Here is a 24,025-nt window from a genome sequence, read left to right as displayed (position 1 = left end):
GGCATGTGAAACAATTTCTGCTGAGTACCCACATTTGAAATATTCATAGATTTGTGTGTATGACACACTGATGGCCGAGTACTGACTTTGTTTTTATTAATTCAAAATGTAGTGATTCTCTGAAAAGGAGCTGGAGGAGTAGGTGGATAACTTTATCGAGTATGAATTCTGATTGAGGTCCATTGCGACTCTTCCAGACCTCAGGTCAAATTGTTCTTTTATGCAACACCAGGCTCTGAAGTTGGGTTTTCTTTTTCTGCATAGCTGAGGAGGTGCTGTTAGTACTTGCTGGTGAGCCTTTGCTCTGCTTAGCTCTTTTTCTCCCACCTTGTGGGTGGTGATGGAAAGGTATATGTGTTGGGCTACTGTCGCTGCATGGTGCGGTGCCAGGATGGAACTAGCACTGCACGGAACTGCAACATGCAAACAGAACCAGCCATGGTTTTTCAAACCTAGAAAAATATTCTTAATAGTGGCAGGTTTCTTTTAGTAGCTAATGATCTCTGAAAAGAGCAAAAGGATGGCAGAGAAGCACTGAAAATAGTTAGTGCTACAAAGTGGGGTTTTTTGCAGTTTCAATGCTGAAGCCTTTAGAAGAGAGCACTTAGAGATGTTTGATTTCTTTCAGATCCTCAGATTTTGGGACGTTATACACGAAGTTGAATCTACAGCCTGGGATTGCCACTGTTATTGACAACTTCTACATTTGTCCCACCAACAAAAAAAAGGTATGTAAAAAAGAAATGAGTTTTTATAGTGCAGCTGAGATTCTGCAACTATATGAAGTGTATTTCAGAAGCTTTCAAAATATGGGGAAGTGGTTTTCACAAAGTTTCGGGTTACCTTAGGTGCATTTGTAAGGTATGGAAGCAGGGTATTTATACTTCCTTGAATAACATAGAAAGGAAAAAAATGCCTACAAGGACTCTGAAAACTTTTGAGGCCATTTGCTCCTGGCAATTGAGTTTCCTTGAAGTTTTCCATGGCAATGAAAAAGGAACTTTTGTAGGTTTTCAGTCATCTACATAAATTCTGGGACTAACATTCAACCTCTTCATCTTTATGCACAATTTCAAAGTCCTTAAATGCCCGTTCCTTAATATAAAGCATGGGGATTGGGCTGGCTGTCATTCAGAATTATGTTTATCCTGCGTAAAACCTTAATTAAAAATAAGAAAACTCTCTCCTTAAACTCTTGCTTAAAAAATGTTCCTGCATCATTACCAAACCAAAAAGCTTTTCATGGAGCCTAGGAAGATTAAATGGACTTCATAAGTGAGGGCGAAATCGACCCATTGAGTGTATTTACAATGGATGTTATATTAGAAGCAACAGGAAGAGCAATTATGAGGAAAAAAAAGAAACAATAACAAACCTTCTATGTCTGCAAAATGCCTGTGATTTGTGAAATACATTGTGAATAACACAAGCACAGTAGGTCTTTCATGAAATAAGAATTTTCTCTTGATAAGGGCCTTTTAACTCCGGTGTAATACAGAAGCATTGATTTCATGCAGAGGCCACTGATTGGAAGGACAATGTTAGTTGTGTTTATCTGTCTGTTCTGCTTATTCAAAAATCAGTGGAACTCAGTGAATCTGCCTGAATGATTAAGTACATATTTTATTTCTCTTGCCATTGTCACTGGAGTTTTTGTGCACAAGCTATGCTATGCCTGAGCTTGGTAATATATTATTAATCTGCTGCAAAGTCAGTAATTATTTTTTTTTGTTTCTTGAAGTGGAACTACCACCAAGCGCAGAGTTGCTGCAGATTTGTGTCTCAGGCATAAGATCTACTGGTGACTTCAAGTCCAAAAGAATAAAAGTAAAAATCTTTACCCATCTCAGTTTCTGGGATAAAGGTTAAAAGTATGAGGTGAATGAGAGCCCTGGGGAGGATTTCTCCCAGCTCACCCAGCTACAATGTAGAAGCCTGTGCAAGCACAGTGGGGTCAGTGACAATGTCCTTGTGCCAGTTGTCTGGCAAAACAAACACTGGTAAGATCACTACTGAATTTCAAGCCTGAAGGGCACACCAATGTTCACCTCAAATCTCATGTTAACCCTGTCTTAGAAAAATCTATATTCAGTTCAAGAAGTTTAAGTTCTTAGAGATGCAAACCCTGCTTAGTAAACTCACATTGGAACCCATCTGTTACAGAAAGTCCCTTTGAGTCATTAAATATGCTATTTTTATGCAGAGGTTTGCTTCTACGGAGGTGTTCAGTAGTATACAAATGACAAAAACACCAGAGCAGAAAGAATTTCTAGGGCCCGTAAATGATGCTAGAAGGAGATATAGTTATACATGCAAATGTACGTACATACCTGTATACATGGTAGAAAAATGGTGAAAGTGTTGGGGTTAAATGCTTTAGCCGACAGCTTCAGATTGGTCTTGGAGCTGTTGCAGTCACGTGTGGCAGGTAAGAAGGAAGTCTCCATGTCATAAGAACTTTGTCCGTTGTAATGGGAACTTTTCTGGTGCTGGACATTTGATTAGGACACTAAGACTACCATTTGATTTCACAAAAGTTATTTAGAAAGATGGAAGAACATAGAATCATAGAATCGCTTATGTTGGAAAGGACATTTAGGATTATCGAGTCCAACCATTAACCCAAGCATGGCGAACTCCACCACTAAACCATGTCCCTAAGCACCACATCTACACAGCTTTTAAATGCGTCCAGGGATGGTGACTCAACCAGTTCCCTGGGCAGCCTGTTGCAATGCTTGACAGTGCTTTTGGTGAAGGAATTTTCCTAGTATCCAATCTAAACCCCTCCTGGTACAACCTGAGGCCATTTCATCTTGTCCTATCACTTGTTACTTGGGAGAACAAAGTGACCCCAACCTGGCTACAGCCTCCTGTCAGGGTGCTGTAGAAAGCCGTAAGGTCTCCCCCGAGCCTCCTCTTCTCTGGACTAAACAGTGTCCGTTCCCTCAGTGTCTCCCCATCAGACTTGTGCTCCAGAGCCTTCACAGCCCCGTTGCCCATCTCTGGACGTGCTCCAGCCCCTCAGTGTCCCTGGGGCAGTGAGGGGCCCAAACCTGAACCCAGGATTTGAGAGATGGCCTCACCAGGGCTGAGTGCAGGGGGTTGGTCACTGCCCTGGTCCTACTGGCTACACTGTTTCTGATCCAAGCCAAGACGCTGTCGGCCTTCTTGGCCACCTGGGTGCACTACTGGCTCATACTCAGCTGGCCAACTGTTGACCAGCATGTCTCCCTATCCATCCATTTGAGTACAGCTGCACTGGCGTGGAATGGAACATATAGAGCTCTGCCTCCCTTTTCCAAGTTGAGCAGAAGTCTTGGGATTTCAGCTGTTTCTGATGGTACGAGACTTCAGATCACTATGGCAAGTTTTCTTCAATCAGTTCACATATTTTGAAATGTGCTGAAAATGGAAACTGGAGTGCTGACTGTGCGTACTGGAACTCAGCATGCACTGTAAATTTAAAGCATATGTAGTCCCATGCTACCATTTAGGGACTGGGATTATGCATGAAAGCAAAGATAAAAGACATTGATGGGGATTTTTTGAATACTTTGCATATTAAGCATTGTTCTGTGCTTTCATTCCATTTATCCATTGTAGACCTCATCTGGTGAAGAACTGATGCTGCAAATGTAATGCTCATAATTTCTACCTCAATGTCATCAGAGCATTAAGCTCATCTGATTTTAGCTGTGTAAAATTCAGGTGTCTAGTCAAGCCCTCTACCTCTACAGTCAAACAAGAAATGTGGGTACCTCCAAGCATTTTATCCTGTTAAAATCATAGTTCTTTGTACTTATGAGAATAAGATTGCATGATATTGTGGAGGTTCCTATAAATGACTCTGTGACTGTTGTGGGTCTGAACATAGTCTCATTTTGGCTTCCTGCATGAAGACATACAAAGAGATGTGTCATGGTTTAACCCCAGCCCTCAACTAAGCACCACACAGCCCCTCACTCACTGCTGCCCCCCATCCCCAGCAGGATTTGGGGAAGAGGATTGGAAGTGTAAAAGTGAGAAAACTTGTGGGTTGAGATAAGAATAGTTTAATAATTGAAATAAAATAATAATAATGCTGATAATGTTGACAAACTATAATTATTATAATAATAGTAATTAAAAGGAAAATAACAGAGAAAAATAGAACCCAAGAAGGACAGGTTATGCAAATGAACAACTGCTCACCACTAACTGACCGAGGCCCAGCCAGTCCCCCAGCCGCAGCCCTCCCTGCTCCGCCAACCTCCCCCCTGGTTTTATTGGTGAGAATGATGTCATATGGTATGGAATACCCCTCTGGTCAGGTGAGGCCAGCTGTATTGGCTGTGTCCCCCCCAACTCTCTGTGCCCCTCAGCCCACTCACTGGTGGGGTGGGGTGAGGAGCAGAAATGTCTCTGGCTCTGTGTCAGCACTGCTCAGCAGTAGCTGAAACATCCCTGTGTTATCAACCCTGTTTCCAGTAGAAATCCAAACCAGCCCCATACTAGCTACTGTGAATAAAATTAACTCTACCCTACCCAAAACCAGCACAAGGTGGGAGATTTTTTTGTTTGTTTGTTTTGGAATGGAATTAGATTAAATACTTGCTAGAAGGTTCCAGTCTTGTTCCTGGACTGAATTATTTTTTCAGCTTCTCTTTGCCCGCATACCAGCTCCTGAAGTGACTTAGAGCTTCGTTCAACATGCCTTTGCTCTGAGCTGCTATTATATGATACAGACCAACAGGCTTATATCTGAGCTTTATGTAGTGTATGTGAAATTGTACTGGAAATTTTAAGACCCTGTGAATGACTTTAGTTTGTATTTTCTTAAGATGCATTGAAAAGAAAAAATGTTGATACTTCTTATCTTCCGTACTTCATTGTTTAAGAAGTCTAAATTCAACAGATTTATAATGCCATTCATGAAGTGCATTTGCAGATGCAGAAGGTGCAACAGCATCCTTTGCACATAGTGCTACATGGAAAAGGGTTTGTATAAAAAAAGAACAAAATTAAAGGTAAAATATAGGAATTCTGGGGACTTTGAACTAGCTGGTGGAAGGATGGAGATCATTTATAAAACCTGCTAAATCTATGCAAAGAGGTAACACATTCCTTTTGTCTTTTACCCTTCTATGACGAACTTGTGATGAGTACTGTTCATAGGTCTAAGAAAATAATCAGGAAATAGTTGTATCAAGGTCATGTATACATAACTTTTTGATGATTGATGTGAATTCAGTCGGTTGAGCCTTTTTCTGGCTGAATGCAGCAGAACTCTGATGCAGAAATTGTGTTGCTGCAGTTACCACAGGACTCAAGCTATGTAACAGTTTTGACAAGAAATGATGACAGACCTCTGAGGGTAGAGCTTTAGAGGGCTTTATGTATCGCTCTGAATGCACCTTTCTGATGAAATCATGGGATGGAGGCATAAACCATGGCTGTATTTTTTGTGATTCAGAGCTGAATTGCAGTCAGCCAGCAGCACATGTAGAAGACATTTGCAATACCTGAAAAAAACCCTGTAGGCTTTTCCTGAATGCTATGAAACATTAGAGTAATAGCGAGGTAACATTGTAATTAAAAGTTCACGCTTCCTAAGGATGCATTAGTATTTGCTTTGCATTCTGGCTGGTTTTAGTGTAGTATAAACTTGCAACCAAAGACAGTGAAACTGTTATTCTGATGTAATTTTGGGAAGCTGTGGAGTAATGAATCTCTGTGATGCCAACTTCTCCATTTAAAGCACTTTTTCACTGATCTATGACGTAAAATAGCCTTACTTTATTCAGGCCTTGAAGTGCTGTGCATCGATAAGGGATGTTCCTGCAATTTAAACAACACAATTTATGTAATTATCTTCTTTCCAGTAATTACTCTCTGCTGATAGTGTCAAGTAGTGCAGGCATCCCCTAATGTAACATGTTGGGGAATTAATTTGATTTGTATCCTCTGTTTTCCAAACCAGCATTATAATTGTAATTTGGAAGTGATGCACATGATTTATGGAGTATGGGATTATGCTTTCCATAGTGTCAGCCTGGAGTCAGATGAACAAAATACATTCTTTCTACAGAAGACAAAAGTTAGTAGATTTCATATTCACTAAGCTAAATTATCAACAAAATATTTAACATTTTTATAGCACATATATGCTGTTGGATATAGAAATTACTTATTTGCTGTAAATCTGTTTGTATAATGTTGCTGGGGAGGACTTGAATGTAGACACTGATTTTTTTCCCACATTCAGCACATATTTTAATTTTTGTTGATGCTAATGCAACTGAGGCATCCATCCTTCTGTTCATATGCTTCTGGAAAAGAGACAGCTAAGCAGTGTATATTCAGGCTTTAAATATTAAAAAAAAAATAGATGTTGATTGTGCATACACTGACTTGTTAGTTAAGTGGGTTGAACACTTACATTTCCCAGCTGTTGCAAGAACCAATGGCTGCACATTTTTCAAAATTAAAAGGCAAGATGAAAAGCTTGTATTCTTGCTTGACAAACCATGCAGAACACTTAAGAACGAGTAAGGATATAGGTTATCCTGTACAACTCCCGATACTTTAAAATAGTATAAATTACACATGATGGCAAAAGGGTATTTGCCAGAGCTATAAAAACATTTCCCGAGATGCAACTGGCTTGAGCAATGTTTGTAAGCCCTTACAGCTAAATGCAGTCTTACAGCATTTTGACATTTGTCTTTCAGAGCAAAACAGTTGGTAGTGGAAGTTGTCAAAATGCAGTATGACTGCATTTACTTATAAGGAATAAATCTGCTCAAGTATCAATTTCCTTAGAGACCATACCAGAATGTCTGCAAACAGAGAGAGCAGAATTATCTTACACTTATATTAGTAGAAGTTGTCAACTATGGAATATTCCTTTCAATAACCTGAGTAGTTATTTCAGGAAGGTTTCACTGAAATTGCAGAATATGAATCTGTATGTTGTGATTCGTCATCTCTCAACCGTGATGCATTCTTTCCTTATAAGCGGTGTCACCATTCAGTTTTATTCTAGTGATGCGCCACCAAAGCACTGATGTAATCTGACTGCATCATTTTGCTTAAGAATTGTGTCCAGGACTGTTTAATTAATCTTTGGATTTTCAGAATGCTTCCAAAAGTATGCCCTGTAATCAAGTATTTTTTCCAGCCTTAGTTTTCTTGTCAGTGGATTATTGTGAGAGGCAGCCCTGTGCAGAAATCCCAAATTTTATTCACACACAGCTGATGAGCAGTTGCCTTGTTGACAGCCAGGAAGTTATTAAATGCAAGTGGAACTCAATAGGTGAAAACAGTCAGAAATTTCACTGAGCTATGAGCTAGAAGTCACCATCCACGGCAGAGGTTCATGTAGTACCACTGAAGCCAAGCCATACAGAGGGAAGATGTGATGGTTGCTATTTGATGGCGTGTGAGTATGTACATGTGGAAAAAGTATGATAAACCTTTGAGAAACAGAGAGTGGAACAGTTAAAAATTAAAAACTTGGAAGAAACACTAGGAATATGGCTATTAGAAAAGTATTTGCACTATTTACTGGCTAAAAGGAGGTTAGAAGCTACAGTTTTCCCTGTCTAACTGATTCCTGCTATGACTGAGAAATCAGTGCGTTTTCATACTTTGTATGTAAACAGAGCTTCATCAAAAATGTGTAACTCTTACGGGGCTTTCATATTCTAACTCCTTGTACCACCTCCCGTAATTCAAAGCATTAGAAGCATTACTTTTTTATTTAAGTATAACCTCTCTTAAACAGTAAATTATAAATGGATTTTTTCTATATAGTGTGATGGAGAAAGGTTTTCTTTGTTTTCCATAAAATTTTTGCAGACACTTTCTGTGCACTTTTCCATCCTGGTCTTCTACTTATGGAGCCATAAAGGAATCCCCAGCTCTGGTTGATTAGATGCATTATTGCCTTTGAATACATTTTGCATACATGTCTACCAAAACATTGAACCATGCAGTCTGAAGCTGCCTCTAAACCTTTTTGTTACAGTTCTGCTCCTTTTAACCTGTAACTGATTTATAGTCCAGCACCTGGAGTAGACTGTGGCCAAAGACTTCATCTCATTTAAAAAAAAAAGAAGAAAACCCCAACCCACAAAAACCCCCAAACCAACAAACCTGGCTAATAATACAAGTGAACAGTAGAGTGCCATGACTAGTGTGCAGGTTTGCCATGGTAGAATAATTACTCATCAAGGCAGAGGTGTGTGGGCTAAATGGGCGCATACTTGAACAGACATTGTGTGTTATTATTCTATCCTATAATTTATTTGATGCTTAATGTAGAGATCTCAATTGAAGTTGTTGAGATTGACCTTCCACTGTGATTTTGTAGCCTAATGTGCAACTTCCACATTCTTTTGTGCTCAGGCATACAATTATTCTAAGGAAAAATAGTCCTGTCTTTACTGCATGCTTATTATAGATTCTTTTGTTCTGTTTTTATGAATTTCCTGTCTAAAACTCATTAATCATAAAAGCAGACCAACAACTACCAAAAAGCTGTAATGTTAAATTAAGTTTACTGTAGTGAAGCCAAAAATAAAAAGACTAGTTGGTGGGAGTACGACATAAAAAAGATTTATGTGAAAATGGAAAAGACCTGTGAGCAAGTGTTAAGAGCCCATTGTGCATATGATTCTGCACTTGAGAGACATCCATTTCCCTCCTGGTAATTCTGGGAAGAGAAGGAATCCAAGCATCATATTTTCAGCAAAGTTTTATTTCCTATTATGATGAGCAGGGGTCATTGCTTGGAGAAATAGGAATAGTCAATCAAGATCATATAGTAGAAAGCCAGTCTGAAGCTACCCTCATCACCTGCAGCGGTGTGTGCCGCTGCGTGGGTGGCTAGTCAGAGAGCAGCCATAAACGGGAAAGCAAAATGTTCCACACCAGAGGGGTTTTTAAGATCTAGGATTTTGATTTGGTATGTCTGAAAATAAGGGCAATTTAGCAAAATTTAGACCAGGCTGTCATTTCAAAGCTCTTTATTTTAAAATGTAGATTCTCATACTTAGGCCAAAATGTAAATCTGAGCCATATGCCAGAGAAGAATCTAGGGTGGTGATGGTAGATTTACTGTGCAGGACACGAGGCAGATCATATATGTCCATTTTCCAGCTTGTGCCTTGGGCTCATTAACCTGAAAGTACTTCTTAATTCCTCCTGTGCTTGAGATAACCACTAGTGGGACAAACAAAATCAACTAATCAACCCAAATTGTCTGCGGTAGGTCTCTAGACCTGAATGAAACCCAGGCTTTTCTCCAGCATGGCAGAGACTTTCTTGTGTCCCAGCTAGAGCTACAACTGTCTTCTAATCAATAGCTAAGAGGATCATGCTCAGCTTTTTTTAAGACTATACATTTCCACAAGAATATCATCCTAGAAGACTTTCTGATGCAATATGGAGCTTGAAGTAATAAATATAACAAGGAGGCAATTTATAATATCTGGCACTATGTCAAAGGAGAAGGTGTCCATGTGAAGAGTGAATAGAGATGATTCCGGTTTGCATGGAATCTGTGACAGATAAAACCAGAAAGGAAGAGGTGTTTATATTAGCAGTCCTGAATCTTTGCAAAAGGAAAAAGGAGAAAGGAAAGAGAAGCTAATTGTAAAGAGGAAATGGTAAAGGATTAGTAACAAGCTCCTTATGGTACTTAGTAAGTATTTATTTGATTGCCTGTTATGCTATGATGAAATGGGTACAGGTACGTCTGTAGTCAGGTTTCTGCTAAACTGGAATACACCAGGTGAGATTTTTCTGTGATTAATTTAGATTATTTATATCTGTTGCTGTTATCCCATGTGTTGAGATTACTTCCATCTAATTATTGCGCCTAGAGGCATGTATCAAGGTTCCTGTGTTACAAAAGGGAGGAAATTGGGAAATCTTTCATCTTAACTAAGTCTAACCACAGCAACAACTAGATGATAGGACAATGTTGTGGTGGTTATATGAAAACTTATAAAGAGTTTTTGAAGAAAGACGAATAATACGGTTCAAGAGATTTGCAAGAACAATGTCCAGTAGGCATATTCTCCCAGATAGCCTGAAAATAATGGTGTAGTGTGTTTGAAACATATTCATCATGCTTACTGATGGATCTTCTGCATCTTCTGGAGACCTGTGCTTTTCCTCCTCATTTCCCCAATGATGGAATGGAGCACAAGTCCCAGCTTCCACGCTTCATGCTCTGCTAGCATTTTCCAATCTACTGATGTGTCAAATTCTGCTTCTCCTCACTGCAGCTGTTCAACTTCCCTCTACTTGTGCTGACCAGAGAAACTCCTCTGGCTTTCTCAGGAGCAGAGATGCAGCAGGAGTTTCTCCCAAGGGCTGGCATGGAAGCACAGTGGAAATGAGCAGGGTTTAAATTGCTTCTGTGTCCGTTTTGCAGGTCTGACAGTGTGTTTGCCCCACTGAGAATCCCTGTGGCTGCTGCCCCCTGACACTGCCAGGAGTAAAACTGCTGCTGCAATCCTGCTGTCATGGCATAGTTCGTATAGGACTCCTGAAATGCTGTGAAAGTTAAGCAATCCAGTGATTTTGTTTATTCCACTGTCTTTGTGGCATTTACTACAAGGGATGAATGTAACTGTTTGTTTAGGTATTTCTAATTCTGAAATGAGCTCTGACTCCCAGTAGCCCCAGCACCCTGAAGCAGCAAACTTCTACTGAAAAGGCAGGACTCCTGTGACAAATATGTTTTGATCATATCTGACTCATGCAGCCTGTACCCATTTATTTGAATATAGTAATCAATAATTAATGTCAATGTAAACCAAGATTTTTTTTTTTTAATATTTATTTTCACACAATGTGTTTCTTTCAGGTAGAGAAAGATGAAAGATTCTTACTCCTTGAAACCCAAATCTTTTATGTTTAACTGCCACCTCTGAAGCCTTCTTGACAGTGACCTCTTCCAGGTGTGCTAGAGATAGATTTTTTTTCCATCTGTCAGAGTAACACACTAGGTTGCTGTTGTCCCTTCACAGCAGAAGATTGCTATCAAATGAATAGTGGATTCTTCATAATTCCTGGTTTAGTCTTGAGGAGACATCTTCTGCAAGCTTATTTTGTTTTATGTCTAACTGGTATTTCTCTCTCCCCCTTGTATTCACAATGATTTTTTGCAGCCTTTCATCATATCTTTCTGTCCTGTCTCTTAAGCTCTTTCCAACGCTTTCTTGTTTTCCTGCTTTTCTTTCTTCCACTTCTGAGCATTACTCCTTTCTACATCTTGCAAGGACATTCTGGACTGAATTTTTCTTTCTTAGTTACAATTACTAAACAAAAATAATATTTAGAAGAATGTAACCAATGGTCTATGTTTCTATTAACAAATCACAATTTTCTTGGGATAATAATAAATCTGCTGACACATCCCTAACTATAATTCATAGAATGAATCTCTTCAACCACAGCACTAGGATGATTCAATCAGGGAGCTGTTAGCCAGGAGACCTGACTTCAGTTTCTATGACCTTGAGCAAGTTCTGAGCCTTCCTGAAGCCTGACTTCCCATTGACTTGCACCTTGTAATATAATTTGCCTTGTGCAAAACCACTGTGACATTACATGATTTGACAATCTACCTTGAGGACAGATTACAAGGTTTTGCAAAAAGTACAGAATTAGTCTGGTTTAGTTTTCTTATTTATAAACTTAAGACAATAATACTGAAGTCTGCAGAGCACCTATGGTCCCTAAATAAGCACTATGTATCTTTATGATCCCATTTCAAGAGGAATGCATATTTATAATGTACTTTTTGTGTCATATCACAGCATTTTAAGATTTGAAGCATGCTGAAAATAATTGTTATAAACCTGTTCCTATGTTTTTCAAGATTGTTTAGCATTTATCAGGCATGGCTGGTTCAGGACAGGTAATAGTTTTAATATGAATGTAGTACTCCTATTCTCACATAAATGAGGAAATTATCTACTTGCCCCAAATGGAACAGGATTAATTTCTGCTGCAATTGCTGCATCTACAGTTCACATGTTTACAAACTTGTTCTCAATGCTCTAAACAATATTATCAGTCTGGACATTGAATTGCCTTTCAGGTTAGACTTTAAAATGCTCTTGTTGTTTTCTAGAAGACACTAAGTCTTACGCAGGGAGATCTGGTGGAAAGGGCTGGCGAGGGAGGTACCTCAGGTAGCACTGAGGGACTGTGGAGTGTTTATCTTGGAAAGCTTGGTGCCAGAAATGATGACTGCTAGTTGCATAAAAAGCTGTGCTTTCACGGTAACTATGACTACAGAAATCGGACTGGGATCCCTGGGAATAAGCAAACATTGCATGTCAATTTAAGATATTGAATGCACTGGACTCATTCTTTTTTAGTGCTAATATGTATCCCGTTTATTTCATTCAGCCATACCGGTGAACTAATTTTTTCACACATTGCATCACTTTATAGGATTTTCTGTGTTTAAGTGCTTTCACAGTTTGTGATGCAATGCAGGCAGGCATAAATTAGTGGTGGTTTGGCTAAAAGTTCCAGTCTGTCCATGAGAATAACAGTGTCTCACACTTTGTTTGTTCTGTGGGCTCCAGCAAGGGCAACAGTTCTCTTACTTGCTGCAGCTGAAGGTTTGAGAAATGCTTTTCTGCAAGGTGCCGTAACACAGAGGAGCAGAAGATCTGGGCCTCCGTTTTTTACATCTTTGCTATGTAGAGTTCAGGGATACAGGTTTTCTGCTGGGCTTTGGGATTGCAAAGCCCAAAGGCTCCTCTGGAACCCTCCCATGCTTATTGCAAGGTCCAGCCATAACTTTTCACTTGACTTAAGCAAAGTCTATAAAACTGTTCTTTCCGGAATAAAATGCTGTTCAGCAGGTAGTAATGTTCCATTCTAATATTGCTTGGTATATTGTAAGCCCGTATTAAAACCACTTGTGAGTTGTACTTGGCCATAAGATCTCAAAATTTTATATGTGTGTAGATGATTTGGTGTCTCCTGTTAATAACATTGAGAATTCTGAAGAGGTTATAAGGTTTCCCTTTTACAGATGTGGAAACACAAAGATGTAAATTACTTGTCTGGGAAAGGAATGACATAAATTTAATAGTATTCCACACATCTAAACCAGCCTCTCAGCTTGAAGCACAAAACCAACCTTTTGCCTCTCCATAAAAATAATAGATTAATTAAATCAAACACATTTTTACCAGTTCAAGAGAGGGTGTGGGCTTGTGGAAAGTCTAGCAATGACATAAAAATTATAAGTATGAAAATATATGAAAGCTTAATTTTGGGAAAAAAAATCAGAATACTTAGTATTTCCAGAATGACGGATTGAAATTTGGGAAGTATGTTCAATGGTAAGATCATAACTAGCTTTGAGCAAGAGCCAAGTAGATTTTTACACATTTTTGTGTTATCATTTTGGAAAATTAAGTAGATTTAATCATGGTTGGGTTAGGATAAGGTCAGAAATGTTTATCATTACTCTGAAAATTACTGAAAAATTTATGTCGTGACTTACAGATGAAAATAAAAAACAGGGAAAAGAGCTGATAGCACCAAGATGAGAAAAAGCAGATAAGATTAAGTGAAATACGTTGTTTAAAATGTGACCAACCCTCTTAAATGTAGTGTTTTAAATATATGTCAGGCAGGGTTTACTTATAAAAATAATAAATACTTCTAAGTAAAATTAATATTTGAATTGGGAAACTTGTCAAAATTGAAATGTGTATTGGAAAACATTGCTTTTGCCACTTCATCATTTTCTGACCAAAATTTATTTTTTCTGAAAGTATGCTGGCATTTTAATAGCTAGTAAAGTGCCAGAATCTTACAATTTTTGTTCTCTGGTAGCTAGTAAATTTTTTACTTATAATTTGGAGTTTATCTCAAAGCTATAATGTATTCTGCTTTGCTTACAGATTTTTCTCATCATGACATTCTTTGATTCGTTAATAAGGGGATTATCCTCTTCCCCCGCTTTTTTTTTTTTTTTTTTTTCAATCTAATATGTTAAGAGTCAAATTCACTAGGCTGATGCTCACAGTCTGCGGGTGACACTGTTATGTTTTTCCTTTTTCCTGTATTCGGTGGTCCATGATTTAGTTAATTGCCAGTCATTTATCTTTTTTGGACATTTTGATAGGACACTGGAGTTTGTTTGTTGGTTTTTTTTTTACCCCCTTGGCTGCTCTCTTTAACTGGAAAACTACTGCATCTTGTCAGTGGCTGAGGTTGGACACTTCACTGTTCCTTAATACTACTGCGTCACCTGCCACTGCATTTAAGCCATGTTCACAAATGTAAGATAAATATCAAGCAGGCAAAAACTAGAAAAAAGGCTAAATCTCTAAATGTTCATGCTGGCAAATAAATCTATTTAAAAATCACCAAGTGATGCAGTGGCAGAACCCAAGAGTTCCCCTTTCTGCCTTCTCTGCAGATCAGTTTATAAGCTTCAGCTAACAAAATTATCCCCAGAGAACACTGCAGTTGTAAACTGGCAACGACATCTTCTGTGGTAGGGGCTACAGACTTTTACCAGAAATCTCAAAAAAAGGTCTAAGCCATTTTTAGTAGATCTTACAAAGGTGAAAAATAACGTAAGAATCTTCGATAAATTTTTGCTCCACTTTTAAATCCAGTAAATATATGTTGATGGCTGCACAGTAAGATGTTGTGCTTTTTCCCTGAAGTGTTTGAGTTTCCAGCTTATTTTGATTTCTTAAGGAAACAGAAAATGAGGAGGAAACATCCAATTTAGGCTTGCCCAGCTCTGTTGTAGTATATTATATGGTAATCATGAGTACTTCAGCTTGCTCTTTCATCTAGGGCTGTTGTTTAACAGTGTACAGGGCTGCAATCTGGCCTTTCATGTGTTTTGAGTATCGATTTTCCAGATAGGTAGAATTGCAATAATAACCTGGAGAGGTCTGGCATTACTGTGACCTGTTTTGCTTTTATTCGTTATGACTTAGGGCCAAACAGTTCCTGGGAGCAGTGAGCTGCTGGAAATGGCCTATCTCTCCCCACTTTGCTTCTGTGAAAGCCTTGAAAGAGTGTTTCCCTGATCTAACTGCTTCTTCCTTCAGCTTTCCTTTCCAGTTTATTTCCATTCCACTTCTCTTATTCTCCTCCTACCCTTCCAGTTGCAGATCAGCCTGGAGGGGGCTTTTCCCAGCACCCTCACCCCTGGAGCAGCAGCATTCAGCTCAGCCTGCATTGCTGGGCAGCCTTGCACTGGCACCACTAGGGGCTGTAGCATTGGAAGCTAAGGGAATTGCACAGTGGATGCAAAATTGCATATCAGAGGCAATTTTGGTCAAGAATCACCTCAAAATAGTGCTCTGCTTTCATAATGTATTGTTCCTTTCCTTCGGACAAAGAAATTGTTCTTTGTTGGCATTATCTTGCTCAAATCTCTATGTAAACTCACATTCTCTTTCTAAAGCTCTAGGGTGTGAATTCTATTTACATTGTAGTACCATAGAACTGTAGAATCGCTTATGTTGGAAAGGACATTTAGGATTATCGAGTCCAACCATTAACCCAAGCATGGCGAACTCCACCACTAAACCATGTCCCTAAGCACCACATCTACACAGCTTTTAAATGCGTCCAGGGATGGTGACTCAACCAGTTCCCTGGGCAGCCTGTTGCAATGCTTGACAGTGCTTTTGGTGAAGGAATTTTCCTAGTATCCAATCTAAACCCCTCCTGGTACAACCTGAGGCCATTTCATCTTGTCCTATCACTTGTTACTTGGGAGAACAAAGTGACCCCAACCTGGCTACAGCCTCCTGTCAGGGTGCTGTAGAAAGCCGTAAGGTCTCCCCCGAGCCTCCTCTTCTCTGGACTAAACAGTGTCCGTTCCCTCAGTGTCTCCCCATCAGACTTGTGCTCCAGAGCCTTCACAGCCCCGTTGCCCATCTCTGGACGTGCTCCAGCCCCTCAGTGTCCCTGGGGCAGTGAGGGGCCCAAACCTGAACCCAGGATTTGAGAGATGGCCTCACCAGTGCCGAGTGCAGGGGGTTGGTCACTGCCCTGGTCCTGCTGGCTACACTGTTTCTGATCCAAGCCAGGATGCTGTCGGCCTTCTTGGCCACCTGGGCACACTGCTGGTTCATGTTCAGCCGGCCGTCAGCCAGCACCCATGGGCCCTTTTCCCCCAGGCAGCTTTCCAGCCACTCTGCCCCCAGCCCGTAGCATTATGTGTGGTTTTTGTGACCCATCACCTCTCCTCTGTGCACCTCATAAAATTGTCCTCAGTCCATCGGTCCAGCCTGTCCAGATCCCTCTGCAGAGCCTCCTGCCCTTGAGCAGTTCTATGCTTCTGCCCATCTTGGTGTTATTTACCAATTTACTGAGGGTGCACTCTATCCCCTCATCCAGATCATTGATAAAGATTTCAATAATCTGGATAAGGGAACTGAGTGCACCATGGTGATGGTGGCTTCCAAATGCCGCAGACAAAAATTGTGATGATGGTTCCTGTGGTGTTCCTAATCCTCTCATGATCCTCTTTATATGAGTCTAGTTCTATGTGAAGAATCTATGATCCAGGCTAAATGCTGTCCATGCCAAAGGAATGGCACCATGGGGATCAGTGATGTCTCAGGGGCTCGAGCTGGTGACCAGTGTCAGTAGTTCAGGTTTTTAAAGCTATGTCACCAGATGTCTTTGTAATCTTGTGTATGTTTACTCAATCTAAAAACCTCTTTGTAAATGGGATTCTTTCACGTGAATGAGGTTACTTACTGACTATTTCAGAATACAGTATATTGTCAATATTTGTTCATCACATGTAATGGTGGGTATGCAATATTTATAGTCTTTCCATAAGGATTACTGTTGGGAATAGCAAAGTCACAACTGATTTGCCTCAGCTGTTACTTACAAAAGTCAGCTCAGTTACCATACCTTGGTTGGAATAATCTAACCCAGCATTAGAAGTATATTACCCAGTAAACACAATGCCATTGATGCCTATTTGAAGAGACCTCACTCATTTCAAAAGTCTCAGGAGACAAAATAAGTTATTTGTGTGGCTGAATTGCTGAACAAAAGAGAAGTTGTTTGTTATCTGAAGTAACAGGACAGCATATGTTTCACTGCAGTGTGGCTGCCAGCCTAGAGTCTTGAAAAATATGTTCCTGTCTTCAGGGGAGCATAGACATCAACTTCGTGTATCTCAAGAGGTGTTAAAACAACATCTGAAGAGTCAAGTTGCAATCAAATGGGCCTTGCTAGGGAAGAGAGAGCAACACATTCAAGATTTTGGCAACTGCCATTTTACCTCTGCCTGTTTTTATAAGAGAAAATCTACTGTGATTTCTCATAAGTTTTCTTGAGCTTTACAACAAAGAAAATGCCCTGAGCTATTCTCTCTTTTTCACCCAACCAACCATGTTGAAATTTTTAACTTTAGAAGTAAAAATAAAACAAAAACTTTCAATACAGTTTGTATTTTAGCTTTTATACTTTTACCTAATAAAAATTACTGAGTTTGTTAGCTAAGATTTATTGAGTTAGTCGCCAGAGGGGGTACCTGTGGAACGTGTCTTTATTCTGGAAAAAATAAGTTGTCAGTTTTTATTTTTAGCATTTCGGAGAACACTTTGACTGCCAAACAAATATCCTGAAAAGTCAATTCTACAGATGTACATAGTCCTAAATGTGTCATGTTTGTGTTCAGATATGCCATGCCATCTGTCTTCATGGTTATAAGAAACCTATTACATGTAACTCTTTGTGTAGTTTAGAGTTTGTATTTTGTGGCAGAAGGTATCAGTAATGCCCATATTCTTAGCACATGCACACTAGTAAAGAAGAAAAGATGGTAAATCTTAGAGACTTTTTATGCCCAGGAGCTTGCATATAGTGGAATATAGTCCATCCTTGCAAAAGATAAAGACGAAAGGTATGTGAAATGGTGTTCAAAGTCTGTATGTTTCTAGAAGGTCAAGCAATTTCTTCACCAGTGGTAGGCAAGGATGAGGGACTTCATTTGCTGCTGCTGAAAACAGCCCAATCAAAAAAGGTAACAGTCAAGTTTGTGGGTGGGTTATGTGCTGTGCTTTGTTTGGATCTGTAATTCCATTATACTGAGTAAAACGTGTGGAAAAGGATTTTAAGAACACAGCCTGAAGTACTGATTATTCTCTGGAAACACAGGGAAAGAGAAAACATATTCTGCCTAGATTTGGCTGGCTGAGGTTGGAAGGAGAGGTTTGTTTTACAACATGTAACTATGGATGATTCACTGGAAGAGCCTCAGCTGGGACTATGATGCATTTCAGACTGTTCTGGTCTTCTGAAGTAATTAACAGCTTCATTGCTTAAACATGTCCACCTAGTACTACTGTGAACCAATCAATTCTTGCCATTGTGCCATGCAGTAATCTTGCACAGACACTTAGAAGCAATTGCAGCAACAGGTAAAAAAGGTAGACAGCTTAGAGAGCTGATCCCGTTAGCATTTTACTTGCTCTCAGTTGAAATTGTTGCACTTGGTTTCCTACCCTATCCTTTGCATTAATGTAGTGTTACCAGTGTTAGTTGCTGAACAGGGTGTAGGCAAATGGGAGGAGATGCCTTAGGTAAGAGGCCCCTCATGTCTGATGATTTTTCACCTCAGAAGTCATATTTATAATGGAAAATAAGAAAGATTTAGGGAAAACCTTTAATCTTATGTCTTCTTGCCATGCTGAAGAATTATCTCCAAAAGTGGAAACACTGACCTTTTCCTCATTCGGAAATAATATGGGAAATTAATTCAATCGGTACAGATTATTTCCATACATGTTGGACAGCACTACTTAATTGTGCCACACCTATTACATCATGGAGAAACTGTTACATTAGGATGGCTAATAATTGTCTTGATGACTGATCTCCTATTTTGCTAGCATATCTCACACTGTAGCATGTTTATTGTAATTATCGATGTAATGGAGTGGTTTATACATGTGACATTGCATTCTGTTGATTTATTTATATCAATACTTGGTCACAGAATCACAGAATGGTCAGGGTTGGAAGGCACCTCTGGAGATCGTCTAATCCAGTCCCCTGCTAAAGCAGGTTCTCCAAAAGCAGGTTGTACAAGAATTGTGTCCACATGGATTTTGAATGTCTCTAGAGAAAGAGACTCCACAGCCTCTCTGGGCAGCCTGTCCCAGTGCTCTGTCACCCCCAAAGTAAAGAAGTTCTTCCTTATACTTGGATGGAACTTTCTGTGCTGCAGTTTGTCCTGTTGCCCCTTGCCCTGTCTCTGGGCACCACTGAGAAGAGCCTGGCCCCAGCCTCCTGACACTCGCCCTTAAGGTATTTGTAGACATTGATAAGATCCCCTCTTGGTCTTCTCAGACTTCTCCAGGCTAAACAGCCCCAGCTCCCTCAGCCTTTCCTCATCAGGGAGATGCTCCAGTCCCCTCATCATCTTCATAGCCTCCACTGGACCCTCTCCAGTAGTTCCCTGTCCCTCTTGAACTGGGGAGCCCAGAACTTGACACAGCACTCCAGATGCTGCCTCACCAGGGCTGAGTAGAGGGGGAGGATCACCTCTCTCCATGGGCTGGCCATGCTTCTCCTAATGCCCCCCAGAATGCCATTGGCCTTCCTGGCCACCAGGGCACACTGCTGGCCCATGGGCTACTTGCTGCCTGTGCTCTTTGCAAGCTGTGGCACCATCTCAGCAGCAGCTTGGCCCGTAGCTCCCGGCAGGCAGCGTCCCTCTCGTGACTCCCTGCCAGGCCGGCAGGCAAGTGGTGCCTCAACAGGGAGTCACCCACCAGAAGCACTCAGCATTGCTTTTTGTGGTGACCATGCCATGCTGCTGGTGTAGTTTCTCCATGCAGACCTTGCTCGTGGGAGTCTATAGCTGTTAAAGCTTCGTATCTGTTCCTGTTTGTGATGCTGGAGGGTGGAGACTGAAGCAGAGTCCTTTTTTGTGGGTCACTAGGGTCTAAGCTGCCTCATTCTCTGTGGTGCCCACTACAGGATCATGGGTCTGTAACCACCTCTCTACCTCCATCTCGACCCCTCTAATACTGCACAGCCTTTTAGCTGTTCCCTGCAACGCGGCCACCTGAGGTAACAGACCATCAGCCTGCGCACACCTGAGGCGGGCTTCTCTCCTGGAAATGTCACATTCTCAGGAGCAGTGGTTTGTCTTGGTCGAGGGTGACAGTGATTAGTAGGTAAGGCAGCATAGACAAATATTTAAAATATTTTTTACTTTTTTTACTTTTCCGCGGCTGTGAGTAACATGGAAGACATCACAGGCAAAGCGCTGCTCCCAGTGCTGCTTTAAAAGCTGACCTGAAGCAACTGGTAACTAGCTGAATACTGTAAAAAAAAAAAAAAAAAAAAAAAAAAGATAAGAAAAAATATGTAAATTAGGTGGTTTTACTCTTCGGGATGTAAGTGAAAGGGTACCTATCAAAATGTTGTACTAAACTTCTGCTATGTTTACTTGTGTCACTTCATTCACACGTTGTTACCTTTCTCGGAGGCTAAACCTTTTGTCTGCCACTAGAAAGAGAGTGTTGAAAATACTTCAATTGTTCTATGCACTATGAGTGTCTTTATTATCAGATTATATCCTTGTGACACAGAATGCAGCTAGAGATGCAATATAATATGGTAAGAAGCGTCACTAGAGCTCATCCTTGATTAAGAATTTATTTTACTCTCCTCTTAACAAGGATTGACTGGATCACAAGCCATTTCATTTAGAAGGCTATATGTGAGAGCTTTGTTGATTTTTAATTTTCCTCCATTGATTTTCAGCATCCAGAGAGCACTTGTTCTCTAATGGCTCTCTGTGTTGGTGTTTGCTTGCAAATTGAAGTAAAAGATAAATGGCTTTCAGGGTAATACCTCTCCAAGGGCTTCTACTTGAAGACTGGTGGCTGTTAGCAGAGCTTCAGTATGTTTAGAAAAGTTCTGTGCTCAAACAAAAGCATTCCTGAGCTGCTCAAAGCGTGGTAACTTTGTTTTAGGCCTGGTGTGACAAAAATCTCTAGCTGATTTATAAATCTTTTCAAGGAATAGCTCATTTGTCAACATTTTTCTATGAAAGTGAAATACTCTGCACTTTTCTTAATAGGGATTCAGATGTTTTCCTTGCACATGTTTTCCCTTAGCAAACAATTGATATTTTGGTAGAAGAAAAGGAGAAGAGCTGCTGGTATTTGTTACCAGCAAGTTATGAACAAATATTTTTACTAAATGCAGTAATTTTTTGCTTGTGGTAAGGTTGAAAGTTTTGGCCTGCATATTGGAAAACAATATTTTGAAATGTCTATAAATTTCTTTTTCAAGATTTTTGCTTGCTTAGGAATATTAAAATCATAAACTTGCTTTACATTTGGATATTTCAAGCCTGCTCATACACTGTTGCTGTGGTACATCATTGCAGTGTGTAACAGTGTTCCGTCTTAAAACCACTGCCAATAAAAAGGTCCTGCTTAGCACCCCTTACCCGTCTCCTTCTCAGACCAGGCTTTGGTATTTAGAAAAGACATCTTACTCTAGGCTTTAATTAGAAAGCCATGGAAAAGGGGTGAGAGGCTCTTAGAGCTCCAGGGAGGTGATCCTGTGGATCATGTAACTCATCTCCCACAGGTGCTGGGCAACATCAGCTCCTCTGGAAATGATTGCTTTTTATTACCTCAGAAAGTTGTATTTATGTGTCAGATAGCTTTACACAGCACGTACACAGAGACTGCAGTATGTATTTTCATACACTGAAATTGTAAAATTGGGCTAATACAAATTTTTAAGAGAGTTCAGTCATGAAAGATATACTGCTTATATGACATCATTATGCATCTTTTTTTAATCAGGTTTTCAGCTTTTTAAGTGTCTTGTACAATCAGTAAGAGTTTGGCTTAAGGAACCCATGATACATTTTTGTTACTCTCTGCTTCTCATGATGTTTTACACCAGCTTAATTCAAGCATCTTCAGCAAAGGTCTGGAATAAGGTATGCATTCACATTTGGATCAGGACTGAAACAGATTAACAAACTACTCCATTAGCATATAGGTCTGTGAAATTAAAGACTCAGTCTGAAATGGAGAGGAGTACAAATCCTGGGCTCCTTTCTCTGTTCTACTGCTTTGTTGTTTTGTGTCTCCAAGATAGGTATTAAGGACAGTCTTAATAGTCCCTCCATCCTGCAGTGTCCAGGATCTTTTGAAGTTTCATCCAAACTTAAGAATGGAGACCTGAATTTCAGGTTGGTTTCTGTGTTCTGCTTTGGCAGAAATTTAAACCGTCACGTTTGGTATTAAGCGCTTGGATGATGCTATTGACTTCAGCTCAGTGCATCAGGTTAAGCATTTGCACAATTCCATTTGGGAACTGGGGAATAAAATGGAATGTACAAAAATTAGGCTTTACCAGAGGAGCAGGACAGTAAACTTTCCATATCTTAATTTATAAATAAGAAGAGTAGCTTTTTCCCAAGCAAATCAAGTCACTGTTTAATAGCAAAATGCAGTTTACCTGAAGCCTTCCCTTAGCTCTTTTTTGAAGTCATAAATTGCTGATGGCTGCATGTGCCACAAGGCACACAAAAATCTTTTGCTGGAGGTTTTGTTTCAAGCTTGTGGGGTTTTCCTTCTCAGTAGCCAAGCTTATTACATCAGATGTGCTTTTGTTGTGATTCTTGAGTGCAGCTTTCAGGGTGACCTCTGTGAGATAAAAGGACTAAAAGCACTGTGGATTTTCCTGAAGCAATGTCTTCAGCAGTGATGGGCAGTTCATCTCTCTGAAAGCAATTGCACACTCCAGGAAAGAACCCAAACCAGACCAGAGCAGACCTGGCAGAGCTCTTGCTTTTCTGGCCCTCCTCCATTACTTGTGAATTGGGGCAATATTAAATCTTAAAATATAGTAGTATAGGTAATAACCATAGTAATGATTGAAAAAAAGTGTTGTCTTAGTTTTTCTTGAGGAATTTAAGGAATATCATAATGCTACGTTCCTGGTTGGCTCTTCTGGAAGAACTTGAGTTTTGGGCTGTGTCTTCACTGCATGGCTCAGTGCTGTTTAAACTCAGGCAAGTCTAATGTGAAGGGGTTTGCGCTGCTGCCAATAGTAAGGGCTGGCTTCAAGCTGCTCTTACGAGAAGCACCACCAAAACAGGGAGGATGCATTTGGACCATGCAGAGGTGCCATAGCTGAACAGGAAGGGACTCGTATATGCTGGGGATCTGTCCCAGGACCTTGTTTTCCATGGTTTAAATACGGTTTTAGGCTAGCACAGAGCTTCAGAGAAGGATTTTTCCTCTCTGCCTTGCCCCTAAAAAGAGAGAGCAGCAGGCTGGGATTGCAGGAACTTTTCTTACAAAGAGAAGGATATATCCCCTAAATGACTGCAGGACAAAGCTGCAGACCCAAGGGATGTTAAATGGGGTGAGTCCTGGTGTTTGTTCTGTTTGGCTTTGAAATAAAGCCTGATGCAGCAGCCTTCCTACAAGAGAGGTGGTGGTTCTTGTCACTTCGGATGGTGTGAATGTCGCTGGTTGCTCTGCTCATGCTGTAGGGGCTCTATAGGGACCCAGCAGTTTTTTGGTGAGAGGGCAGGGTGGTATGTATTTAGCTTTGCATAGCTGTGAATGGCTAAATTTAAAGTCAGAGAGTAAAGAAATTAAACCTTCATCTCTTTTGTAAGTGGCAAAAACCAGCCTCTGTTGTGTGGAGGAGACTCTTGGTTTATCTTCATTGCAATAGCAGGTAGGAGATTTTGTAAGCAATATTAGACCATTTTGCAATCCATAAATCAATCCATGCTTTTTGAAATAGGGTCAGAGGTGGGATGCATGTATCTGTTTATCAGCAATGGATGCCCTAGAGTATTTAGTGGGAAACAGGTAAGACTACTATCAGGGAATAGTCCTAGAATAAGACTCAAATGAATAAAACAGTGAGTATTTTTCATAATACTTCCTTTTAATTGGATGCCCAACAGGGGACTTGAAAGAAGGCACTGGTGTGGTTTGAA

The 24,025-nt window shown here is 40.2% G+C and overlaps 1 protein-coding gene across 6 annotated transcripts in view; it reads left to right on the top strand.

Annotated features, from left to right (window-relative positions):
* The window catches only part of SORCS2 (sortilin related VPS10 domain containing receptor 2), a 569,561-nt gene that overhangs the window by 317,530 nt on the left and 228,006 nt on the right, over positions 1-24,025 (top strand). For all 6 annotated transcript variants that reach the window (XM_080373393.1, XM_080373391.1, XM_080373389.1 and 3 more), the window contains exon 3: positions 629-728. In XM_080373393.1, the coding sequence (XP_080229519.1) occupies positions 629-728 (100 nt within the window). The remainder of the gene's footprint in view (positions 1-628; positions 729-24,025) is intronic.

Source organism: Falco punctatus, assembly GCF_963210335.1.
Source record: "Falco punctatus genome assembly, chromosome: 1".
In the NCBI taxonomy this organism is placed as follows: Eukaryota; Metazoa; Chordata; class Aves; order Falconiformes; family Falconidae; genus Falco; species Falco punctatus.
This window is presented reverse-complemented; position numbering and strand designations above follow the sequence as displayed.